The sequence below is a fragment of the Ailuropoda melanoleuca genome, chromosome 9 (genome assembly GCF_002007445.2).
Source record: "Ailuropoda melanoleuca isolate Jingjing chromosome 9, ASM200744v2, whole genome shotgun sequence".
In the NCBI taxonomy this organism is placed as follows: Eukaryota; Metazoa; Chordata; class Mammalia; order Carnivora; family Ursidae; genus Ailuropoda; species Ailuropoda melanoleuca.
Window position 1 is genome coordinate 73801872 of NC_048226.1, and position 25722 is coordinate 73827593.

The 25722-nt window shown below is 35.9% G+C and overlaps 1 protein-coding gene across 2 annotated transcripts in view; it reads right to left on the reverse strand.

Moving 5' to 3' along the window:
* The window catches only part of ANGPT1 (angiopoietin 1), a 252802-nt gene that overhangs the window by 36875 nt on the left and 190205 nt on the right, over positions 1-25722 (reverse strand). For both annotated transcript variants that reach the window (XM_034668475.1, XM_034668476.1), the window contains exons 5-6: positions 16498-16625; positions 7499-7600 (exon numbers count right to left, since the gene is read on the reverse strand). In XM_034668475.1, coding sequence (XP_034524366.1) covers positions 7499-7600; positions 16498-16625 — 230 coding nt within the window. The remainder of the gene's footprint in view (positions 1-7498; positions 7601-16497; positions 16626-25722) is intronic.

Below are 25722 nucleotides of genomic sequence, written 5' to 3' on the forward strand. Positions count from 1 at the left end.
TCAGGTTTTGGCCTAACACTTTAAAAAATGGGTAAGTAAAGATATAATTGTATACTTAAAGTTAAAATGAAATGCATAAGTGTATGTAAGCACACTTTTAAAGTTATTCTCCAATTTAACTTAGTTTTTAACTAACTCAAACCCTTCATTCAGATTGCACTGGGTATATGCTCCCCTGAAGACCGTCTCCCTATAGCTCAAAGATATGGGACCCAGAGAAGTCAGTGTTCCAGTGTTCCCTGTTTCTCTGTTCCTAAGATGCACAAGTCATACTTTGCCAAGGTTCCACAGTGGCAGGGAATATTAGAGCAATTTAGGATGTGCTAAGAATTTTACACATTTTCGTGGCAGCGGGGCTACATACCAGAAAGAAGAGTGAAGCTTACCTTCTCCAATGAATAAGCAAAACAGAAAGTTACAGGGCACTGAAAGTCAAAGAATTAGCACATTCTCAGTCGCAGCAGCCACTGGGAAGAAAAAGAAGACTGCTGGGACTTCCCTTGCATTTTCTTCTCAGCTCAAACGTGTCAAAACTCTCCCTCTAGCCACTGGAGGATTCCCTCTCGTGCGTAGTTAGAAGGGATTCAGCAATTACACTAAATGTGAATTTCAGGAAGCTGGGAATGATGAAGTGCTAAGTTTTAGGCCACATTATTTCCGTGCTGCTGAGAGCTCTGCATGGAAAAAACTGTCCAGCTTCCCTAGGGAAGAGGGCAGTGATCTCTAGTGAGCCTCAGAGACGGAAGAGCGTTAGTGACATTCCAGTGAGAGCCTCCATCCCCAGCTTGGCGTGCAGGCTTCTTTCTACCTCCTCTATGTGGAGATTAACATCCTTTCCTAAACAGTTTGCTTTTTCTAAGCGAAACGAGAAGAAAAAGCAACTGAAAAGAGAGCATTAGATTTTAGAAATAAAAATTCCATTTCATGCACCTTCCCAGAAAAACTGTCTAAACATGCTCTATTGTGGGAACAAAATGTTTTGGCTACAGTGAGTCGAAATGGCTGTTGGAGAGATAGGGTAGAGGAAGCTTTTGAAAAGCTGAACGCAGCCATGCAGAAACAACTGTTTCATCATAGAGATGAAAAATAAGTCAAAGAAGGGAAAATGGGTTCTCACAGTAGTAAACTGTCTATTGGATCTATCAGGAGCACTAGCAATCCAATGCCTAGGAACAAAGGCTTAGCTTTGATTAAATAACTTCTACTCCCTATTTCTGCCCTAATTTGAAGCCTTGCTCTGCCCCATATTTGCTGTGGAATCTCCCTACCTCTTAGCCTCAGTTTCCTTATCTGCAAAACAGGGATTAAAAATGTCATTTCCATATACAGTGTTGTGAAAAAGAAATCAGATACCTATAGCATTTAGCTCAATGATGATACAGAACAACAAAAATCCCGTTATTGTTATTACAGTTAAAGGGTAGATCATAAATACAAAGTAACTTTCTGTTTACTTGCCTCTCTCCCACCAGACTGTGAGCTATTTGAGGAGAAGCAGGTTTCTTTCTACTCTGCATGAGAAAGGGAACAAAAGTAGTCTAGGATCATGTCTTAGCCTGCAAATTAATAAGGGGATACTGAAACAATTATTTAAAAGGCTTTCAGATGCTAGGAACTAGTGTATTCTTATGACAAGTTGAGTGTTGGTTTACATAAATGAGCACTGTCATTTCAATCCAAGAAGTTAATTATTAAATAAGAAATTAAAACCAACTGGTTGACACTGGGGCTAAACCGTGCCATAAACCAACACGCAGACTACTTTTTATTCTCGATTCTGCTTCCTAAGGCCAGGGAGAAGCTGTGTCCTCCAACTCTCCCTGGGTCCTATTTCTTTTAATCTCTTTCTCTCTATATTTCGTAAGTTTTAGATCTACAAAAGAGGTAATTTTTGAGATCTTACACTCATGCCAATAAATTGATAGTTTTGACATTTGTTTTCAACCAGAACTGCATATCAGAAACAGCTGTGGAGCTTTTTAAAAATATAGATGACTTGGTTCCCACACGGACGTTCTGACTCCATATCTGGGGTGCGCTTAGAGATACGTACATTTGAAAGGTTCCATGGGTGAGCGTGTTGTGTACCACAGGTGGAGAATCATATAATTATGGTACAGAATAGCTATCCTGAGCGCAAATAAGGAAGGATAAATTAACCAGATCAAATTATATGAGTGGTACACAGGAAAGAGAGAGGCATAAAACCTCATCTTCATATGGAGCTTCATATTAGTAGACATGTTTTGATTATGTATTACGGGACTGTCCTTGAAAAAAATGTATATTGATGCCTAAAATGCAGAGATGGCCACATCCCCTAAAAAAACAGGTTCATACATTACTACACTTATCATAGTTCTATATTTTATTCCAAAAGGAATGTCTTTGGCCTTTTGTACAAATACCTACATAAATAAAAATAAAAGCTTATACAAAATTCAGGGCTGACGTTAAAAAAGCAGCAAGTCTCTATCAGAACAATAAAAAAATAGTGGGGCGCCTGGGAGGCACAGAGGTTAAGCGTCTGCCTTCGGCTCAGGGCATGATCCCGGTGTTATGGGATCGAGCCCCACGTCAGGCTCCTCTGCTATGAGCCTGCTTCTTCCTTTCCCTCTCCCCCTGCTTGTGTTCCCTCTCTCTCTGGCTGTCTCTATCTCTGTCGAATAAATAAATAAAATCTTTAAAAAAAAACAATAAAAAATAGTAATAAAAACAGAATTTCTTCTTTTCTACAAAAAAATCCAACAATGCTAGGTCATATCCTTCCATGAAAACTATTACATTTAGTTACTTCAATCACAATCATATGCAAGATTTTGATACCATAATTCAGATAGATTGTTAATCTTTTCCTTTAACTCTTTAATAAAAGGCAAAAAAAAAAAGACACTGGAACTTAACCTAGACTAATGCTGACTTAAAGTTGTCTGTAAAAACCACATATTGTTAATAAAAAATGCACACACACAGAAGAAACATCGATAGTCATTAGTTTTTGCCAAGACATGCAGAAATATTCAGTTTTGGTTGTATGTTTCCAAGTTAATAAAGTAATTGTCTGTGATACTTTGTTGCTTTTTTTTGGGTCTGATAATGTTCATAGAAAGTGTTGACTTTCTATAGCTGAAACACAATTGAAACCAGACACAGTTAATGTATTCTATGGGTCTCATTTTTTTCCATATAAACGATTAAACAGCTATGAAGCAGGGTTACTCATCTGTGGCTTTCAGAGGTGCTTGAATACACAACTTAACCATGTACCTCCTCTAACTGCTGAGACACCCAGCACAAGAAAGAGCAAAAGAATGATTTATTTCAACATTTTAAATTTCTTATATATTTTTCTCTTTCTAATGTGAACATGTTAAAAAGCAGTTGAAAATATGCTCTTAATTTCTTTCCAGAAACAAAGAACTCCCAGAAAGTATGGTGCTCAGACTGAAAAATCTGTGTCAATAGGAAGCTCTGTTTATGGGGGTACAAAGCCAGGTTGTCTCCAGGGCTTTAGTCACTACCTTCTATAAAGTTGGGCCACTAGGGTACTATTTGGAACTCCTAGCTGGATTTGGCTTCATATATGCAAAAGTACTGCTGATAAGTGTTATTGCTGGAGGCCACTAAATGGTATCCTCATGGCTTGAAAGAGTTAATATAGTTCCCTAAGTGCCTCATTAAAAAGGTCCACTGCAGACTTTCCTCTCTGCAAACATCTTTACAAATCCATAAACTAGATTTTGCTGAATCCCCTCACAAGGAAGGTTAAGTGAAAACAAAGCTCAGGTAAAAGACTTTTGTAGGCTTAAAGCCAATGTTAAGAACCAAATACATTGCAAATCTTTCATGCTGAGAGATGTTTAAAAATAATAAATCACAATACGTATTTGTAATTCATGTGTTGATAATTTTAATTTTAACATACTGTTCTGGAAACCTTATGAGGAAAGAGGCAGTCCATAGATAACAACCAGAATGAAGGGAAGGGGAGAGGAAAGGCAGAAAAGAAGGAGGGGTGAAATTTTATTTCTGTACTCAGTGCTCAAGAAAGAGGTGAAGCATCTTAGTGTATACCAGTAGATGAGCGAAGACTGAGGAGGAAGGGGTGCCTGCCAAGAAGCTCACGTTTTCCCAAAGGATGCACACCCTAGCAGCCAGTTCTGATGCAGGGAACAGAAGTGGGAGTGACTGATAAGAATGAGCATGAAGGAGCCTATATTCATTCTTTTGGGACTCATGTTATTTGGTCTTTAGGTAAAAAAACTCTGGAGCAAAACAACGGAAACACTTTCTACCATGTGTTTTGGTGAAAGTTAACCAAGTTGTGACATGCGATGAATTCTCTTAATTAAAAAAGCAGTCAGACTCATTTTTGTCAAAATGTATCAGACTTCTGGAGCTTATCTCAATATTCTGACCATGTAGAATGGACATTCAGCTAATAAACTGTTCTAGTTTAAATGAAATAGGATAGTCTATTTTTTTAAAAAGGGAGCAGGGTAAACTCCCCCAAAACTATAAGTAAAGAATAATTCAGCCTCTTTCAAATGGTGAAAAAAATTGCTTAAAATACATATATCTGGTAAATACTTACAAGACATGAATCAATGCCGTACTTTATATGTTAGTCTGTCTTACTTAACATGCCTAGTTTGCCAAGGCAGCAGATGCTAAGAGATAATAATTCAGCATTTTGGAAAGTCACCACGATGATAACTTTATATTCATTTTTCTATTATTATTGATATTAATAATAATGTATTTCAGATTTGCCTGAACCTATATTATAGTCTGATTCTCAGATGAGTTCTTCACATTCCATTTTAATGATGAAAATAATTGTGAGTTAAGGTAGTTTGCAAGATAATATTCTTGGCAGAGTTAAGTAAAAATTTTGGAGTCTTTGATGTCTTAATCTTGGGTAATAACTACTGTTTATTGAAAATTTAGTGTGCCAAGTGCTTTATTTATATCTAATCCTCACAACGTCCCTGCAAGGCAGGTGAGGTATTATCATTAATGCCCCCTTTTAACTAGTGAGGAAGTTAAGGTATAGGTTAAATGATTTGCCTAAAACCACTCTATTTGTAAATGGTAGAGAGAAAACTCAAACTGTTGATATAGACATAACGCAAGGTCCTTTTTAGAACTTAGATTAAATTTTTCCCATATGTTCTTAGAATCACATAATCGGAAAGAGACCTTAGAGTAGAACCAATATTCTCTGTACAGTCCTGGTGATTTACTTTCTACTGGGTTTTTTCCACTGAAGAGAGGTCCTCACCACTTACAGTCCATTCATGTTGGAAAGAATCATTAGAGAGTTTTGTCCATAAGCAGTCAATTTTGCCTCTCTAAAATGTTCTTCCTTTCAATATGGAGCTTCCCTCTTTAAAAAAGTGTTAAAATAAAGTCTCTAATTCGGAAAGTCTAGGATGGAGCTTGAGATGCTGCATTTCTCATAAGCTCCCAGACAAGGCTAGTGTTGCTGGTTTCTGGACTGCACTGTGAGAAGCAAACTCTAGTACATCTACTTGCCTCCAGTCAATTTAAATAGCCATCAGACAGGTTTATATCTAATTCCTTTTTTTTCCTACAAGTAGAGCCCCATTGATTCATCTTGTTTGTACCTCATAGGATAAGTTCCTTTGTTGGAAATCCACCAGGATTTAACGCATATTCTTGATGTAACCAGACTACAGCAGACAGCAATGAGTGCTCTATTTCTTGAGACCACAAACTATTAAAGTAGCCTGCGTACATTGGTCTTTGTTGCTAGTAGTCAACAACACAAAATGAGCTTATAGTCCAGTGAATCTCTCCAGATTTTCAAATACCAGGTTCTTTTTTTTTTTTAAAGATTTTATTTATTTATTTGACAGAGAGAGAGACAGCCAGCGAGAGAAGAAACACAAGCAGGGGAAGTGAGAGGAAGAAGCAGGCTCTCAGCAGAGGAGCCTGACATGAGGCTCAATCCCAGGACTCTTGGATCAAGCCCTGAGCCGAAGTCAGACGCTTAATGACTGAGCCACCCAGGTGCCCCCAAATACCAGGTTCTTAAGCTGATTTGTCACTTTTATCCTATATTCTCACTTAATTTTGTGTATTTTTGGTCTAGGTGAAAGACTACATTTATCTCTTTAGAATTCTATTTTGTTGGCTGTAGCCTTCTTTTCTACGTGGAATTTTATGGGTTATGGGTTCCAACTTTGTATAACTCCAAACTTTATTAACCTACATTCATAGTGTTCAACTGGGTATCTGATAAAAAATATTGTAGATACAGAGACACCACAAGAGACCACCCCTTTCATTTAATAAAATCCTTTTAACTGTCATTGGCCAAATATGAACTTACTAATGTATAAACTGTGATGCTGATTAACTACAGTTTTTACACGTTTTTTAGAAGAATATCAAGACAGAACTTAGACTAGTACAACATGCCTCTTCACCTTTTTCTTTAAATTCTGAGGGGAATTTGTCAAAAATTAGTCAAGACAAGAATTATCCAGAACATTTAGATGTAAAATATGAGAATAAGTTCATAAATGGAAGCCTTTTCCATTATTTTATCTTGACAGATTTTAATAGCTAATATTGTAGGCATTGACTATATGATTATTATATTATGCATTATTTAAATCATCTACTATATTATCTTGGAAAAGCTGATCTCCCAACTCGCTCACTTTAGTTTTAAAATGGAGACAGCTAGCAGGCTTGATATAAAAAATGTGTAAGAATCTATGTACAGGGCTAGCTCGTATTAACCATTGGAAACTTTAGCTATGATGATAGTGATGGTGACCATGATGTCTGCTATTATTTTGGAGACCCCCAAGGAACCATACCTCACAGTTCATACCCTTGTGTACTCCTCTCATCTTGAATGTGGACTGGCCCTGTCAGTAACTTTACCAAAGAAAGCAGTGGAAGTGATACAGTGCAATTTCTGGGTATAATAGACCTTAAAAGGATGTGGAAGCTTCCATTTTTGTGTGTGAGGGATGCCAACTGACACATAAGAAGTCTGATGACCCTGAATCACCGTATTTAGAGAAGCCCAACCCTGCCACACGGAGGAGCTCTTAGTCAACACCTAGCAACAACTTACCAGCTATGTGAGTGAGGCCACTGTTAGTACCTCTCCATAATCCACAGCCCCGCACACCTCCCTTGTCCTGGGTCATGTACCTAGCCTGGGTCTGAATTCTAGCTTCCCCCACCCTCATTCAACCAGGAACAAATCCAGATAATACATAACAGTTCACCAAATAATTTCAGTAATATATTTTTTTTCCTGATGCACATATGGAAATCATTTACTGAAAATGATTTATGAGTGTTTTGTGTTTAATAAAAATAATGTGACTAATGTATCATTTTATTTTTAAAATAGCTGAAAAACACCTAAAAATACAAGCACTTATCACATAGTGTGGTGAAGATAACTTCATGATAAAACATCACAAACTATTTAATTATTCGATCTTACCATTTTATATTCTTTCCAACCTCTTTGGAAATCTAGACTTCCATCTTCACGATGTTGTATTACAGTCCAACCTCCTCCATTAAGATCCATATTGCAAAATACCTGAGAGACAAAGGGAGAATAAAGTCAAGTGAAAATTATGTCTGTTTTAAAGAAACAAGTATCAGATATGTTTCAAAACAGAAATAGGATGGGTAGGCCTCTAGATAAATTGAATAAAAATTACTATGTTGAAAAATGTTAATTTAGATATCAGTTATTTTGTTTTACGTTAGAATTGTTTCTGATTAAATTCCATCATATAACTTAAATTACTTGTAAAAATTTAAATCACTCAGCTGAAGATTGTCTTAGTCTCAGATTATAAAAAATTAAAAAAAAATCTCTGTCATAAATGCTAACAGGCACTAAGGTATGTTCAATTTTTAAAAATGCTATCGAGGTTTTTAAAATTACAGACCATTTTATTGTTAAAACATAAGACTTAGAATTCTTAAGTATTGACATTAATTGAAATGGTGACATAATTATAATAAAGGTTTTGGAAAAATAATTTTAAAAAATCATATATATTTAGCTATTACATATTTCATTGCACATTAACTCCTATACAGTTACATACTACAATAATTATTCTTGATGGCTCAGTATTACATTAGAGGCAAAATTTAGTCCACAGCATATGGAGAATATATTATTTGCTTGAATTTTCGTCATGAACAATAATAGGAGAATATGACATTCTGTATTTCTTTTGACTGTGACAAGCATTTCTTCCCCATGTGGAAAGTTATCCAACACTTTCAAAGACTCATGCTCATTTCAATTATTCTAAAACAATAGATTTTGGAAATTGATTCATTTCCCCGGAGTCCACCCAAGGAGGGAAACATCTGTAATGCGATTGTCTTTAGAGAGTAATCACTGTAATTGACATAGCACAGATGTGGCAGTTTGATTATTCAGGGTCCCAGCAGCTATGGAGAACACCATTCCCCAGGCAATTGATGACTAAGGCATTTTGAAGGCTGCCTAAAGGTGTAGATATGATGCAATAGTGGCAGACAGGCTCAAGCGTTTTCCCTGAAGCCCTTAATTTGGAGCGCAAATGGCTAACGGGTATGAAACAGTGGCAACAACTGTCATTTAGAGGACAAATTGTCCGTGTACTTCCTCAGAGTGAAAGGAACTAAGAGATCCACGCCTCAAGTTGTGAGCATATAAATTAGGTAAACTGCTCTCTCAAGGGCTCTTCCTCTACTTTGACAACAGTCAGTGATCAGTATGTCTTTATTGTCCCTAGGAATTTACTCACCTCCAAGATTATAAATTGAAATTCCGCTCTCTGTCCCAAGGTTCCCCCTCGACTAATCCCTTAACCATTTTGTACTCCCTCTTTGTCCTCAACACAACTTCTAGCTAGTCTTTCCTCTTCCTCAATTCGAATTGATTCGTTCACTTATTTTTTACCTAATTGGTATTTTTGGGCACTGATTCTGTTATAATTAGGGATCCTATGATGAACAAAATACAGATCCTGCCCTCAAAATGCCTGAAAGTTTCAATAGTGACTGTTCCTGTTGGCTTAAGGAGATATAGGAGTTCACAATTTTCCACTCCAGGGACCTGAAGAATTATATAGACAGTGATCTAAATGAAAGACTTAATGGCAAATCTAACATACAAAAAAGAAAATGATCATGGTCTTGGACATAAAGAATTTGAGGTAGCATAGTCATCCAAAAGGGGAGGGTTCATCAATCAACTGGAGATGATCCAATGGAGGTAGACCAAGGATAAGAATATGAATAATAGGGGCGCCTGGGTGGCGCAGTCGTTAAGTGTCTGCCTTTGGCTCAGGGCTTGATCCCAGCGTTATGGGATCGAGCCCTGCATCAGGCTCCTCCGCTGGGAGCCTGCTTCTTCCTCTCCTACTCCCCCTACTGTGTTCCCTCTCTCACTCGTTGTCTCTCTCTCTGTCAAATAAATAAATAAAATCTTTAAAAAAAAAGAATATGAATAATAAAGGAATAAGAAAGGAATCATCATTAACAATAGCATGCTTGCTGTTAAGNGTGTTCCCTCTCTCACTCGTTGTCTCTCTCTCTGTCAAATAAATAAATAAAATCTTTAAAAAAAAAAGAATATGAATAATAAAGGAATAAGAAAGGAATCATCATTAACAATAGCATGCTTGCTGTTAAGTGCCAGATAATTTAAACACTTCATCTGTATTTTCTAACTTATCTCATGACAGTGATGTACGTATGATTATTATACTCATTTTTCAGATGAGAAAAAAATTCTTAGAGTGTTTCAGTAACTTACCAATGGTTATTATTAATAACAAATCCCAGATCCAGGATTTAAACCCCATGTCTATCTAATTCAAAACTGTACTGGGAGTAATCTGCTTGAGAGCAGTAGTTGATAACAAGAATATGGATTATTTAAAGAAGTAAAGAAAAACTGGGAAGAGATGTATATGTGCAGGAAGGAGGAGGATCCAAAAATGGGCTTTGGTGAACTGATGGAGGTAAAATACATATAGGTAGGCTGGGACTAATACTCTATCACTGTCCCCAGTGCCTAGAACAGTGCCTAGCTTATAGAGGGTACTAAATGAATATTTGTTGAATAAATAAAGATGCAAGAAGGAATGATAAAATAGGAAAACCTGATTAATGCAATGAAAGCTGAGGATGGATTTTGATTTGGGGAAGTGATCCACTTAATCGAATATTCCAGAGAAGTCAAGACAAATCAAGATTAAGAAAATACACATTTAAATTTAAAATGAAGTGGTCATTAGTGACCTTGAGAAACAGACTGCATAGGTCTGTAATGGCCAGGGTGGAACTTTACTGGCGATACTTAAATAAGAGTCAGTGAAAATGTCAAGGAAACATTTTGCTAGAGGTAACTAGTGTCACCTGATTCTTAATAAAAATTTTACCCTGCCTTGACTGGTTAATCCAGAATTTTTTTTCCAGATTTTTTTTCTTAATGGACACTAATTGCCTGGAACTTGGCTAACTTGTGTTTGCAAAGCTATAAAGTCCACTTACATACTCAGGGAAAGGAATAACTACATTAATAAATATATAATGTATACAGAAAACTATTCTTCACAGTTTTGTTATTACTATTATCTGTTATTAGAATTCTATACACTTACAGTTTTAAAATCATTCACAAATTTTAGAAAAAGACCAATTTCCTTTTAAACAAACACATTCAGGGATTTGAGCATGTTAAGATGTGCTAAAAACACTTCCTAGATAAAGGCCCAGAGAGAGTCGGAGCTACCTGGTGAGGCAGAAGTTTCCCAGGCAGATTATTGTGTTGGAAGCTGAGGTGCAGAGAGGGTAAGAGGTTGGACATACGTTCCACAGTTCTTATAATGACTCAATAATAGCAGTAATAATAATAGCTGCCATTGTAGAATACGGTCACAATAGAGCTGAAGGGCATATTGGTTAGGGGCATGGACTTGGATGCCAAATTACCTGTGTTCAAATCCCAACCCTGTTCTATCACTTAGGTCTTTGCAAGGACTAAATGAGTCAATGCATGTAGAATATTTAGAATAGTGCTTGGTACATAATAGGCTTTGCCATGACTCTCATTTCTCAGATGTATTTTTCATATGAGATGGTATTTATATTATGCATTATATACTCTGTATATAATATCTTACATATTGCAGCATAGTTTACTATTATATATACCATTGCATATAATTTATTGTTTATAATAAGAATAATATGGAATGTACAAAATCAAAAAATGTAGTAGTTCAATAAATTGTCCTTAAGATCACCAGCTTAATAATATATATTGATATATTTTATATAATATATATTTTCTACAATATATATTTTCTATATTTATGACTAACAGTAATATAATATATAATATAAATATAATAATATTGACATTGCTAATCTCTGAATATGCCTCTTTTTATTACATATCTATTTAAAAAGTTGGATTCACTCTAGCCAAAAAAAACAAAAAACAAAAAACAAAACCCAAAAAACATGTTATTTCTAGTCAGAAGAAAAATAAAAAAGCCTTTGCTTAACAGATGAAGGAAGTTTAAGAAAGTAGGTGGTTGGTTTCAAAAGATTTGAGACATGAAAGGACTTGAAAAGCTCACTCGCCAATATTGTGTGGTCTGTGCTATCTGGCGGTGTCCTTCCTGGAGACAAGGGCCCCTGCTACATTNACAAAACCCAAAAAACATGTTATTTCTAGTCAGAAGAAAAATAAAAAAGCCTATGCTTAACAGATGAAGGAAGTTTAAGAAAGTAAGTGGTTGGTTTCAAAAGATTTGAGACATGAAAGGACTTGAAAAGTTCACTCGCCAATATTGTGTGGTCTGTGCTATCTGGCGGTGTCCTTCCTGGAGACAAGGGCCCCTGCTACATTTACTATGCCTGTTGCATTTATTGATCATATGACTTGGGCTTAACTCTATCCAGGAAAAGATTGAACTGGCTCCTATCCCAGGCAAGGTCAAAGCTTTCAAGCATTAAGTACCTTTTAACATAATAAAGAGATTTAAACCCAAACAAAAAGGGAAATTTGATTCACATAGTTCTTAAGGTTTTATGCTCCATACAAGTTGGAATGATTAGGCTTCAGGATGTTAATTATTTTTCCATAACCTTAAGTAAAAAAAAAAAAAAAAAAAGCCTCAACACATTTGCTATGGTCCTTTCCCAAGAATTAGGGGACTCACAATTCAGAAATAAATTTTTAATATTTTATAAAAGCAGAGTTATGATTTAATGGTTTAAATTTTTGGATGCAACTAAGCTGGCTATAAAGCATTTGGTTTTAGAAACTTATGAAATAAAAGGAAAAAATCCCATTTCCTACTACTATGCATTGAAGGGAATTCAGAGAGGAAAATAACCACAGCCATTAGTAATAAAAAGATAAAAAATACATAAATGACTTAATTTTCATTTTTGATCTGCTTGAAAAATTAAATAGTCTTAGAAAACTGCCTTCATCTCATTTGAAAGGATAACACTTATTTTCAGACAGCATTTCTTGGAAGGGAATGATGTCAGTTACAAAAATAAATGTATACCGGGGCGCCTGGGTGGCACAGCGGTTAAGCATCTGCCTTCGGCTCAGGGCGTGATCCCGGCGTTATGGGATCAAGCCCCACATCAGGCTCCTCTGCTGGGAGCCTGCTTCTTCCTCTCCCACTCCCCCTGCTTCTGTTCCCTCTCTCGCTGGCTGTCTCTATCTCTGTCAAATAAATAAATAATATCTTTAAAAAAAAAAGAAATGTATACCAATTCTTTATCCATGCAACTCTTACTCTGCCTACAAGATGAATACTTCTTAACAGCTTTTGTTACCTGCCTGAATAGCCCAATTTTATTGATTGGTCCATATCCCATATCTTACCTATTTGAACTTGTTTTATTTTTCATAGGCTTGCCTTGAGTTTCATACCCTTGCTAAAACTTCTGCAAGCATAACAATAAGCAAAGCTTTTGCAAAGCATATCCAAAGGTAGCACCAAATTTTATATCTACAAAGCACAGTCTACTTGGAAGAGTGACGGTCATAAAGATGCATTTTCCAAGCACTTTTTACAGGATTCAAAAAATTCCAATGATTTATATCAATGCAGGAGAAGAAAATGAGATTACAAGGTAGAAAGGAGCAGGGTGGTTTATAATTAGAACACGAATCAATTTTACATAATTTTCTGATAATAAACTCTTTCCTGTATCACTCCTATAGGTTCAGATTTTAAAAAGTGTAAGTGGTGCAACTTCAGTCACCACTAACATAATTATCTCACTTAGCCCCCTGCTCAGAGATACAGTCTGGAGTTGATGCCTGTATTACAAAGCCTATGTTCACTATCTACTGATTACGTGATTTGGGCAAGTTATTTTTCTAAAATAGGGATAATGGGAGCACCTATCTCATAGAGTTACTGAAAAGAGTAAACAAGTGAGTTTTTACATCTAAGGTGGTTAGAATATACCTGGCAAACTGTAAATGCATTTGAACTACTGTATTAACCAGCTTCTAAATTATACCGGGGAAAATTCACACAGTAATTTTTCTTACTAGTGCCATGCAAATTGAGATGTTTTTAAAAATTGCTATCTGTGAAAAGTTCAGGTTTATCAGTCTAAAGTTTTTATAATAGAACAACATTCCTACTTGTGAAAGGATCTGTGATCATAAAGAGAAAAGAATAAAACAAGGGAAGGAACACCTAAGAAGAAGGCCTAAGCCTTTCTCCCTTCTACTTAGCGATCTCTCCCTCTCACCACGCTCTGCTATTCCCAATAAAACTAAAATCTAATGATAGTCCTGACCAGGTGCCACGTGAGCTTCTTTCCTCTGAAAAGCCATGGAGCTCTTTCCATAGTGATAAAAATTTTCCTCTTACAGGCTTACTTGCTCAGGCTACTATTTTTTCTTAGTCCCAAACCTTAAAGTTTAACTGAGCAGATATTGGACATTTGTGAATTTAATATAAATAGATTTCATTTATTCAAGAACAACTCTGAAGCTCCATCATATGCAAAATCCATCACTTTGCAGAGGTATAAGTTGAAATCATGCCATCCTGATGAAACCAACACAGGAGTCAGCTACTGAACTAGGGAATTGGATCCTCCAATTCACACTTTTATGTAAATATTAAAAGCAAGTTTATTCAAGATTATGACTTAAGATAGTATATCCTTCTTCCACCCTAACAGGAGCAGCAGTTCTGCAAATAGCCTGTGCATCATTTGCATTTCAAAATGCTCTGAACTAGCATAGTTCAAAACACTGGTTATGGTTATATATGAATTAATATTCATGGAATGATCAAAACTTATTTGTAATGTCCCCTTTGCCAAAACCTGGGGCCCTGTGGCAGGATTGGGTGATGGAGTGAAAAAGATTCTGAAAGTGTGAATGTTAATTTAAAATCTTTTAAAAATTGTTTTATTATATCATAGAATCACTAAGTCTCTAAAAGGAGGATCACTTAAATTGTTACAGCCAAGTTATATTTTAGTGGAACTGACAATAATTTGGGTGTTCTTTCAGGTCTTGGGGAATACTGTAGGTAAATTATAGAGTATGCTAGCTCTGCTCTTCTCCCCCAGGACAGTTTTTTATATTCTTTATACACTAGATGTATGGTGTATGAGTATGTGGATGCGTATACACGCCTATGTGTATGCCAACTGAATTTAAGCCTATGTATGATTCTAAGATATCAGCAAGTAGAGTAGGAAGGCTTCATGTGATAAGATCCAAAGGATCCAAAAGGTTCCCCTTTACAATGAGTTACCCTCTTCTTTTTACCCCTAGACTCACCATTGTACCCTCATAGTTATTTTTTTTCTCTTAAGTCATGAACACTTAATATAGTGAGATTTTGCACAGAAGCCCAAACTGAAAAACAGGTGAAACGAAACTTCTGTGGTAGGTGGCCCAGGTAGCAATGTATGGAACTATGATTGCTTTTTTTACCCCCTGCACGTTCTCCCTCTTTCCCCATTATAGAACAACATGAAGGCCTCCTTTTAGAAAAAAAAAAAAATTGTCCCAGCAAATGGAAACAAAAAAACCCTGAGCTAACTTAAATCACTAGTCCTTACTGAAATCAGGAGAGGGAGGACCCTGGTAGAGTCCAGATTCTCTTCTTAACGATGATGTAACATCTGGCAAACTACTCTCCAAGATTCATTTTTCTCATTCATCAAAGGGGACTAATAATCAAGAAGACTAAGTTAGGCTTAATTACTATACACTACATAGAAATGTTCATATTATTGCCAGAAGTTCATTCATTCGTTTAAACACATATTTATTGAAGACCTGCTATGTGCCAGAAACTATGCTGGGTCCAGGAAACCAAGGACAAAAAGGCACAACCTTGCCTTGTAGAACTTTGCTAGTGAAAAAGTCATGCAAAGCTATTGGAGGGAATTAGGGAAGGCCTTCCAAGAGCACTTGCACAGCGTCCCCAGGAAATGAGGACGCAGGACTGGTAATTTAGGTGTGGCAAAGAGGAGAAGAAAGTTGTTTCATCCTTTGAGGATGGAGCATTGCAAAGGAAGGTGGTCTTCCTGGAGTCTTGGGTCCCTCTTGGCACCTTGGGGATAAACTTTAACATGTCGAAGATCGGGGCTCTCCTCATGTCTCTCCATAAATCCTGCTTCGAACAGACTGTCTCAATCGCTACACTTCTACAGTCTGCTATAATTACCTGTGTAATTGTCTGTCTTCACCACCACAGTGGGATCTGTTTGGTCTATATTGTGTCCCTAGGCAGTGACTGATAAATGACATCTACTTAATATGTACTGGGTGAAGAAATGGATGGATGATTTAATGAATAAATAGGGGAAAAGAGATATAACAGCAAGAACATAGTGTTTCCTTACTTCAAAGTTTACTTTGGATCCCGTTCAACATACTGATGAATCCTAGCCTCCAACCAACTCTTTTAGGTAAAGATGAAAAGCAAATCCTATCAAGACGATGAGTCAAGATAGAATACGCTTCTCCCACCCTAATAGGAACAGTGATTCTGCAAATAGCAATATGTCCCTGGCACCCCGTCCACAGTATTGAGACTACAGATGATGTGTGCCATCTGGGTCCTTGGGACTTTGAAATATTGCTCCTACCTCTTCTCTGTGTACTTGAAGTACATGTCACCTCAACATGTAATCTACACAAGGCAAGCATTTATGAGCAATGGGACATCTAGGAATGAGCAGAGAATAAATAGAAAATTTTGTGAAAGAGGGATGGGAGGTATGGATTTGGGGGAGGTCTGTGCAATACGGTTTTCATCTTTTATGGACCTGGCAAACAGTATCTTTGGAAGAAAAGAGCTCAGGCACATATATCTTCAGTTTAACAAGCTCACAAATCAATCTGATTATTCAGCAATTCAACTAGGATCTGCTTTACATCTCGTAAACAAACACTTCTGGTTTTACCTTTTTGGGTTCTGGCATATTATTAATATAAATAGTGTAGATTCCACTTTTATTAAAACCAGCTTGATATACATCTGCACAGTCTCTAAATGGTTTCTCTTCCTCTTTTTTTCCTCCCTTTAGTAAAACTGCAAAAAAAAAAAATTGCAATATGTGAATAAGAATATCAGTACCATTAGTACCCAAATGGATTCCAAGCATAGCTAAGCAAGTCTTTATTTCCTCCAAACAGATGTCAATATTGCATTTACTGACAAATCAATCATAAACACAATACTACATTTGAGCTGATTCACAAAATTACGAAACTAATGGAAAAATCTGTAGAGCAATTTCTAACTGAATACTTTTTATATTTTGCTTACTTAAATTTTGCTTTTATCTACAATTTCCAGAACATCAACTCAAGGGACAAACGACCTGACAGTGTGACACCTACAACTAGTAATAATTATGTCAATTTTCCTGCAAGATTTCTAAAATGTTCTTACCTACATTTCATAGGAAACTTTTAAAGAATGCTAAAGCATTTTTGGAGGAGAAAGAGATAACGATAAGAAATTCAAACATAAAAATATCATATGGAGGTTTAAAATGCTAAAAGTAGGTAGAACTGTTTTTCTGTGGCTTTGGACTGATAAGCTAGAAATTTTTATTAAAAAAAATACTCAAAATAATTAGATTTAAATAGTAGAAAAGAGCCTCTGACCTAATTTACTTAAAGAAAAGGGAACTGAACTTCGTTTTTTATTTAATGCCTGATGTTAAACTATCAGGCTGACAATATACAAATAAAAGTACACAAATTAATAAGATTTGAAATTAACCTATATAAGGGAAGAGTTTGATAAAGGGTGGAAGTCAAATGAAAAAGGAAATTTAATTAGATCGGCTCTACTGAGAACTTAATTTTATTCACTGACCTTCATCTATTATGAAGTTCTTATTACTAAGATCAAAATACAAAAATGACTCATATTTAGTAGTCCTTTGCTAAAGATATACATGGAACATTTACAAAATATTTATGATTAGTATTTTCTAATAAACATATAGTTTAGTAATTGGTTTCATTAAGCCTTTCAAGATTTTTTAAGATTTTATCACTTTGCCCTTAAAGCCTCATGTTATTTAATAAATACCTGCTTTCAATAACTTTGAGTCGTGATGGCCTTTTATATTAAGAATATTAAAGGTAAACTATTAAATGATGCTTTTAAATTGATTTTATATGATCTAACAATCTAAAGCACTACCCTGATTTAAACTTAAGAAGCATGAGTTTACTAATTTATAGGTAATTAAAAATAAATAGTCTAAACTGATGGAAAGAATGACTATCTCAATATAAATACTTCAAATTTTCAAAAATAACTAGTTTCAAGAAAATGAAATATCCACTCAGATATACTGCCATAACAAAAATATAGAATTATAACTTTTAATAGTATCATGGTTTTCTATATAGCTTATGTGTGCACTGATGGTTTTGCCTACTTATATTAATAATTACATCTAAACACTACCATTGCAGCTGCAATATCAACACAGAATAAGTAATCAGAGGGCTATGCATTCATGAGAGTGAAGAAGCATGGCACAGAAGGTATGCAAATTGCAATTTAAAAATGAATATATAAATGCTTACTCAAAAGCTATCTTTAACTGCAATGGGTGTATTGATGGGTTATGTAAAGTTATTCCTCTGAAAAACATCAATGCAGTTCATCCGCACTTCTTATTTTAAGTTAATGGACTGCTATTTTTCTAAAACAAAACCTTCCTAAATTCTAAATGTTTAGTCTTCTATTGAAACAAGTTGAAAGTAACCAAATTAGATGCAAAAAAAAAAAAAGGGATGTAAAGAAATGCCAAATAAAATTTATGATCCCTTGAGAGAATGAACACAGGAAGATGTGGTCAAGAGGAATTCAACAGTAAACCCATTTTTCTTTTTTGGGTAAGAGATGGAGAAAGTCACTTATCTAAGGAGAAAATGCTTCTTACTGAATATACCACTTCCTGCCCTCTCTTATTTAGTTATGCAGTGAGAATACACTCCATTCCCATTTCTCTGTCACCTCCCCTCCTCTTTTCCTTTCCTCCTCAGGAAGATGTGGGTGAAAAGGTTGTTTCATGGGAAGAGGGTAACCCACACACATTTTCAATAACAGAGAAAAAGAAAGGAAGTTGAGTATTAGCTTATTTTTATGGAAACTAATTGTATAAAAATGATTTTAAACCATGACTGGTAAGTCTTCTAACTGGAAAAATGGTTTAAAGATTCCATCATAAAAGGTACAAATAGTACTACAGTTTTACCACGGATTTGTTGTCATTGTAATGGCAACATACCTTATGAGGATATTTCATTTTCTTGAAAATAGTTTGGTATTTTTGAAAAATAGAAACACATTCTTTCCAGAAGAAACAGTCATTTTTTTCCAGAAAGACTGGATGGCTTGTATTTAATTACTTATTAATTAGTAAACATTATGTTTGAAAGTTTGATCCGGGCTATATTTTAGAGTATTAAGGCTCTTAAAATCAGTATAAAAGCTCCATTCACAGCTTACCTTTGACATTTGTATTCTATACTATGGTTTGAAAAAGGCCCTTCTACAAAGGTAGACTGATCTTCAGTTTTTCTTTTTTCAATCTATAAAGTGGGGCAGTTAAACATCTCCAAGGCAAGTGTATGGATTATGTAACACAGAGCAGACTGAATTACAGTAAGAACTCAAGAAATGGTAGTTATTATTATTGTTATAGTAATAATAATATTATTAATGGCAACATTATATTATTATTCTTTCTTACAGAAGTGATGCTAGTAGGCTGGAGAAGTCCAGCAAGTCGTCAATGGAATAGTGGATCTTCCACCCTCAAATCCAATATTATAGCTGACCAAATGTTAGGGCAGTTACAGTTGACTGGTTATATTTAGGATTATTATTGAACTGGCCTCTCCTTATCAGAGTTGGCTAATTGGTTTAATTTATTCATTGACTATATCACATCATACCATTGTTTTAAGTCTAAAAAAAAAAAACCAGTGTAAGCTAATCTTGTTGCACATATAAACTTAATTTGAATAGTTAAAATTTAAAGATTATTTCAGATGCTATGACATATGATGTATATAATGACACATTGACTGTAGAAGTTTTATCCCTTAACTTTAATTTGCATGACTATTTTCTTTGTTATGTACCAGAGATATTATGGTTGCATATTGTAAAACTGGACACATAATAAACATTTTAAAACAAAGAAAGACAATAAAAGATGAATTTACTGACCATTACAAGTGTCAGAACTAAGGATACATTTTTGTAGGAGGTCTTGAGATTCAATAAAAAGGAAAGTAACGCCTAGAGGAATGTATGATGAATGACAAGATACAGATATGGAAAATGTGATGGAAGAGGATAAAAGCAGCATCAACTGGACAGAGCCAGGGGAAATGGAGAGCTGACTGAGGTGTTTATCTATCTGTCAAAGTAGCTCAGACTTTTTATAATAATAGACTGGTTTAAAAGCATGCATTTAAAAATTGATCTTCATATCTAAAAGTTTCTTCTTTGAGCATATACTCTTTTCCCTCTCCCTTTAATTCTTAATGAGTTTGTCTTTCCTCTAATTGAGAGTGTGGCCCACCATTACTATCAGTCCCTCACTAGCCTCCCTTTCCTTTCCTCCCTTTCCTTTCCTCCTCCCTTTTCCTTTCCTTTCCCTATCTCACCATCAGGCATTAAAAAACAGTTCAAATGGAATTCCTGGTGCTCTGCACTCACTGTCCTTTCATCTACTAATCCCTTGCATGGGTAGATCCCAACTCAAGGAAGGATATTTTTATTCATTTTCTCACCCGTTTCCTGATTACAAACTCTGAAGTGAGGCTTTTTAATGTCATTCAAATGCATGTTTTCTCAACTCAGCTATGTTCTCCATGCTGCTCAGTCAAACCTTTGGTCATTTCTAATAGATTTTTTAAGACTTTATTTATTTTAGAGATAGTGAGAGAGCATGAGCAGGGGGAGGGGCAGAGGGAGAGGGCGAGAGAATCTCAAGCAGACTCCATGCTGGGCATGGAGCCCCACATAGGGCTCAATCTCACCACCCTGAGATCATGACCTGAGATGAAATCAAGAGTCGAATGCTTAACCAACTGAGCCACCCAGGTGCCCCCTAGATTTTCCATTACATTTCCTGAAAAGTTTACTTCAGATCTTTTTTTTTCAAGGCTAAATATTACTCCTATCACCTCTCATTCTTTATATATGACCTTGTTTTATGGTTTACTATGAAGATAAAGCCATTTGACACTTCTTCCAGCTTATTCCCCTATACTACAGAAGTTGGCTTTGCCTATCTTTCCCCTTGCCTTTTGTGTTGACCTCTTGGTCTGTTTACTCCACTCTAATTGTCTTTTCTCTTTCACCTTCATTGGGTTCTCTTTCTCTCCTCACATACCATGTACATGCTGACCAAGATTCTATTCTCAGATCTCTATTCCTTATACATTTGCTCTTTTTGCAAACTATCTATCATGGCTTCAAACTTCTACACAGAAGATTTCTGATATAAGTATTTTTGACACTGTATATTTGCTTCTCTTTTGACCTCCAGATCCATATTTCTTTTTGTCTGTTGGGCTGTTCCTATTGCTACCTCAACTTTTATTTGCTTAATGTTCCCTAAATTTTCCTTCCAAATTCTGTGTTCTTTCTTTCTCTTACTGGTCCCACTATACTCCCTTAGTTGCCAAAATAATGAAAACCTAAATATAAGACAAATAGACTGTGGTTTTTTTATTAGTTTCTTGATTTAAAAGCCTGCCTCCTGTCCCCTCTGAATTTAATCCATGCTATATTGGGACGCCTGGGTGGCTCAGTAAGTTAAGTGCCTGCCTTCGGCTCAGGACATGATCCCAGGGTCCTGGGATCAAGTCCCATATTGGGNGGTATTTTTGAAAAATAGAAACACATTCTTTCCAGAAGAAACAGTCATTTTTTTCCAGAAAGACTGGATGGCTTGTATTTAATTACTTATTAATTAGTAAACATTATGTTTGAAAGTTTGATCCGGGCTATATTTTAGAGTATTAAGGCTCTTAAAATCAGTATAAAAGCTCCATTCACAGCTTACCTTTGACATTTGTATTCTATACTATGGTTTGAAAAAGGCCCTTCTACAAAGGTAGACTGATCTTCAGTTTTTCTTTTTTCAATCTATAAAGTGGGGCAGTTAAACATCTCCAAGGCAAGTGTATGGATTATGTAACACAGAGCAGACTGAATTACAGTAAGAACTCAAGAAATGGTAGTTATTATTATTGTTATAGTAATAATAATATTATTAATGGCAACATTATATTATTATTCTTTCTTACAGAAGTGATGCTAGTAGGCTGGAGAAGTCCAGCAAGTCGTCAATGGAATAGTGGATCTTCCACCCTCAAATCCAATATTATAGCTGACCAAATGTTAGGGCAGTTACAGTTGACTGGTTATATTTAGGATTATTATTGAACTGGCCTCTCCTTATCAGAGTTGGCTAATTGGTTTAATTTATTCATTGACTATATCACATCATACCATTGTTTTAAGTCTAAAAAAAAAAAACCAGTGTAAGCTAATCTTGTTGCACATATAAACTTAATTTGAATAGTTAAAATTTAAAGATTATTTCAGATGCTATGACATATGATGTATATAACGACACATTGACTGTAGAAGTTTTATCCCTTAACTTTAATTTGCATGACTATTTTCTTTGTTATGTACCAGAGATATTATGGTTGCATATTGTAAAACTGGACACATAATAAACATTTTAAAACAAAGAAAGACAATAAAAGATGAATTTACTGACCATTACAAGTGTCAGAACTAAGGATACATTTTTGTAGGAGGTCTTGAGATTCAATAAAAAGGAAAGTAACGTCTAGAGGAATGTATGATGAATGACAAGATACAGATATGGAAAATGTGATGGAAGAGGATAAAAGCAGCATCAACTGGACAGAGCCAGGGGAAATGGAGAGCTGACTGAGGTGTTTATCTATCTGTCAAAGTAGCTCAGACTTTTTATAATAATAGACTGGTTTAAAAGCATGCATTTAAAAATTGATCTTCATATCTAAAAGTTTCTTCTTTGAGCATATACTCTTTTCCCTCTCCCTTTAATTCTTAATGAGTTTGTCTTTCCTCTAATTGAGAGTGTGGCCCACCATTACTATCAGTCCCTCACTAGCCTCCCTTTCCTTTCCTCCCTTTCCTTTCCTCCTCCCTTTTCCTTTCCTTTCCCTATCTCACCATCAGGCATTAAAAAACAGTTCAAATGGAATTCCTGGTGCTCTGCACTCACTGTCCTTTCATCTACTAATCCCTTGCATGGGTAGATCCCAACTCAAGGAAGGATATTTTTATTCATTTTCTCACCCGTTTCCTGATTACAAACTCTGAAGTGAGGCTTTTTAATGTCATTCAAATGCATGTTTTCTCAACTCAGCTATGTTCTCCATGCTGCTCAGTCAAACCTTTGGTCATTTCTAATAGATTTTTTAAGACTTTATTTATTTTAGAGATAGTGAGAGAGCATGAGCAGGGGGAGGGGCAGAGGGAGAGGGCGAGAGAATCTCAAGCAGACTCCATGCTGGGCATGGAGCCCCACATAGGGCTCAATCTCACCACCCTGAGATCATGACCTGAGATGAAATCAAGAGTCGAATGCTTAACCAACTGAGCCACCCAGGTGCCCCCTAGATTTTCCATTACATTTCCTGAAAAGTTTACTTCAGATCTTTTTTTTTCAAGGCTAAATATTACTCCTATCACCTCTCATTCTTTATATATGACCTTGTTTTATGGTTTACTATGAAGATAAAGCCATTTGACACTTCTTCCAGCTTATTCCCCTATACTACAGAAGTTGGCTTTGCCTATCTTTCCCCTTGCCTTTTGTGTTGACCTCTTGGTCTGTTTACTCCACTCTAATTGTCTTTTCTCTTTCACCTTCATTGGGTTCTCTTTCTCTCCTCACATACCATGTACATGCTGACCAAGATTCTATTCTCAGATCTCTATTCCTTATACATTTGCTCTTTTTGCAAACTATCTATCATGGCTTCAAACTTCTACACAGAAGATTTCTGATATAAGTATTTTTGACACTGTATATTTGCTTCTCTTTTGACCTCCAGATCCATATTTCTTTTTGTCTGTTGGGCTGTTCCTATTGCTACCTCAACTTTTATTTGCTTAATGTTCCCTAAATTTTCCTTCCAAATTCTGTGTTCTTTCTTTCTCTTACTGGTCCCACTATACTCCCTTAGTTGCCAAAATAATGAAAACCTAAATATAAGACAAATAGACTGTGGTTTTTTTATTAGTTTCTTGATTTAAAAGCCTGCCTCCTGTCCCCTCTGAATTTAATCCATGCTATATTGGGACGCCTGGGTGGCTCAGTAAGTTAAGTGCCTGCCTTCGGCTCAGGACATGATCCCAGGGTCCTGGGATCAAGTCCCATATTGGGCTCCTTGCTCAGTGGGGAGCCTGCTTCTCCCTCTGTCTGCTGCTCCCCTTGCTTGTGTGAGCTCTATATCTCTCTGACAAATAAATAAAATCCTTTAAAAAATTCATTTTATATTTATTAGTTCAACAATTTTTTTAAAAGATTTTATTTATTTATTTGTCAGGGAGAGAGACACACAGAGAGAGCACAAGCAAGGGGAGAGGCAGGCAGAGGGAGAAGCAAGCTCCCCTCTGAGCAAGGAGCCTGATGTGGGACTCGATCCCAGAGTTCTGGGATCATGACCTGAGCTGAAGGCAGATGCTTAACAAACTGAGCCACCCAGGCATCCCTAATTCAACAAATATTGATTGAGCATCTTCTATGTGCATGACTTTTCCTAGACAGTGAAGATACAGACATAAGAAAACCACAATCTGCTCTTAACGTAATCGCAGTCTGATGGCAGAAAGTCCTACTATAGTAGTAGGTCTTCTATGATAACTCATGATAGCTACATCCATGATTAGTACCTTCCACGACAGAGAAGAATTCAAGCTAGCTTAAGCAAAAAGATAATTTACTCAATCATAAACTACATAGAATAGAATTTTAGGTAAACATAATCAGATTTTAAAGAATGTGAACAGGAATTTTTTTTTATCTTTTTTTTTTTTGACACAGTTGATGACTCTTTACCTGGTCACAATATAACTAGCAACAGCTTCTAGAGCTATAATGTCATCAGCTTGAATATAGCACCAAACACAGAAAATGCACACAATTGTTGTTTTGGAGGTATGTATCAAGTTCACTGGGAATATTCAGGGAGAATATATCCTATCTGCCAGGAAAACTTGGGGAAGGCTGTCCAGAAAAGAGAACAGTTGAATGAAAAAAAACAGAAACAGAAACAAAAAAATGTAAAGCAGTTTATCTGAACTAAATTTTAAAAGCCTGGTATGGCAATTCAAAGACTTTATGCATACCAATATCAGCAAATAAATCTAGAAAGTCTTAGGAAAGAATCATTATTCATTCTTTTCATTTAGCCTTATCTCTATAACCTAATCTTCATGAATCTAAAGGAAAAGAAGAGGGACACAAGCAGGTGCATGTCTGTCTTTCACCAGCCAACGTTCAGTCAATAAGCAACCTGAGACCCTGATTGTAGAAACTGTTGACTTTATCTGTCTCTCCCTCTTATTTGCCCGCCAATTTCAATCCAGATGGCATGTCTACCACTGGGCTGACTTGAGGGAAGAACCATAAAGCTGAGGCAGAGGGTCACTTCAATTCAGATGAACCCTCAAGAGAAAACTTCCTGGAATGTGGAATTGGTAATTCTGAGTTGTAGCAAATCTAGTACAGGACACAGAAGGCAATTAACTTCTGCTATAACAGAGACAATGTAAAAAGCCAAAGTCCTTGATCTTACTTACTTCCAAATAAGTTGCCATAAAGGGGTTAATTCTTCAAATAGTCTTTCTAAATCTTAGATGTGGCTAAATGGTGCCTACCTCTCCAGTTTTTAGCAAGTATCACAATATATGTGGATCAAGTTATTAGTTTAAGGATAATCCCTGTGTTATTTATTGGACCATCATCACTGTGGAGATCACAGTACAGGAATTGACCCTAAATCTGTAATTTTTCACCTCAACAGGACACTGAAGTTAACTGAGCATATGGATAAGTAAATCATCATAT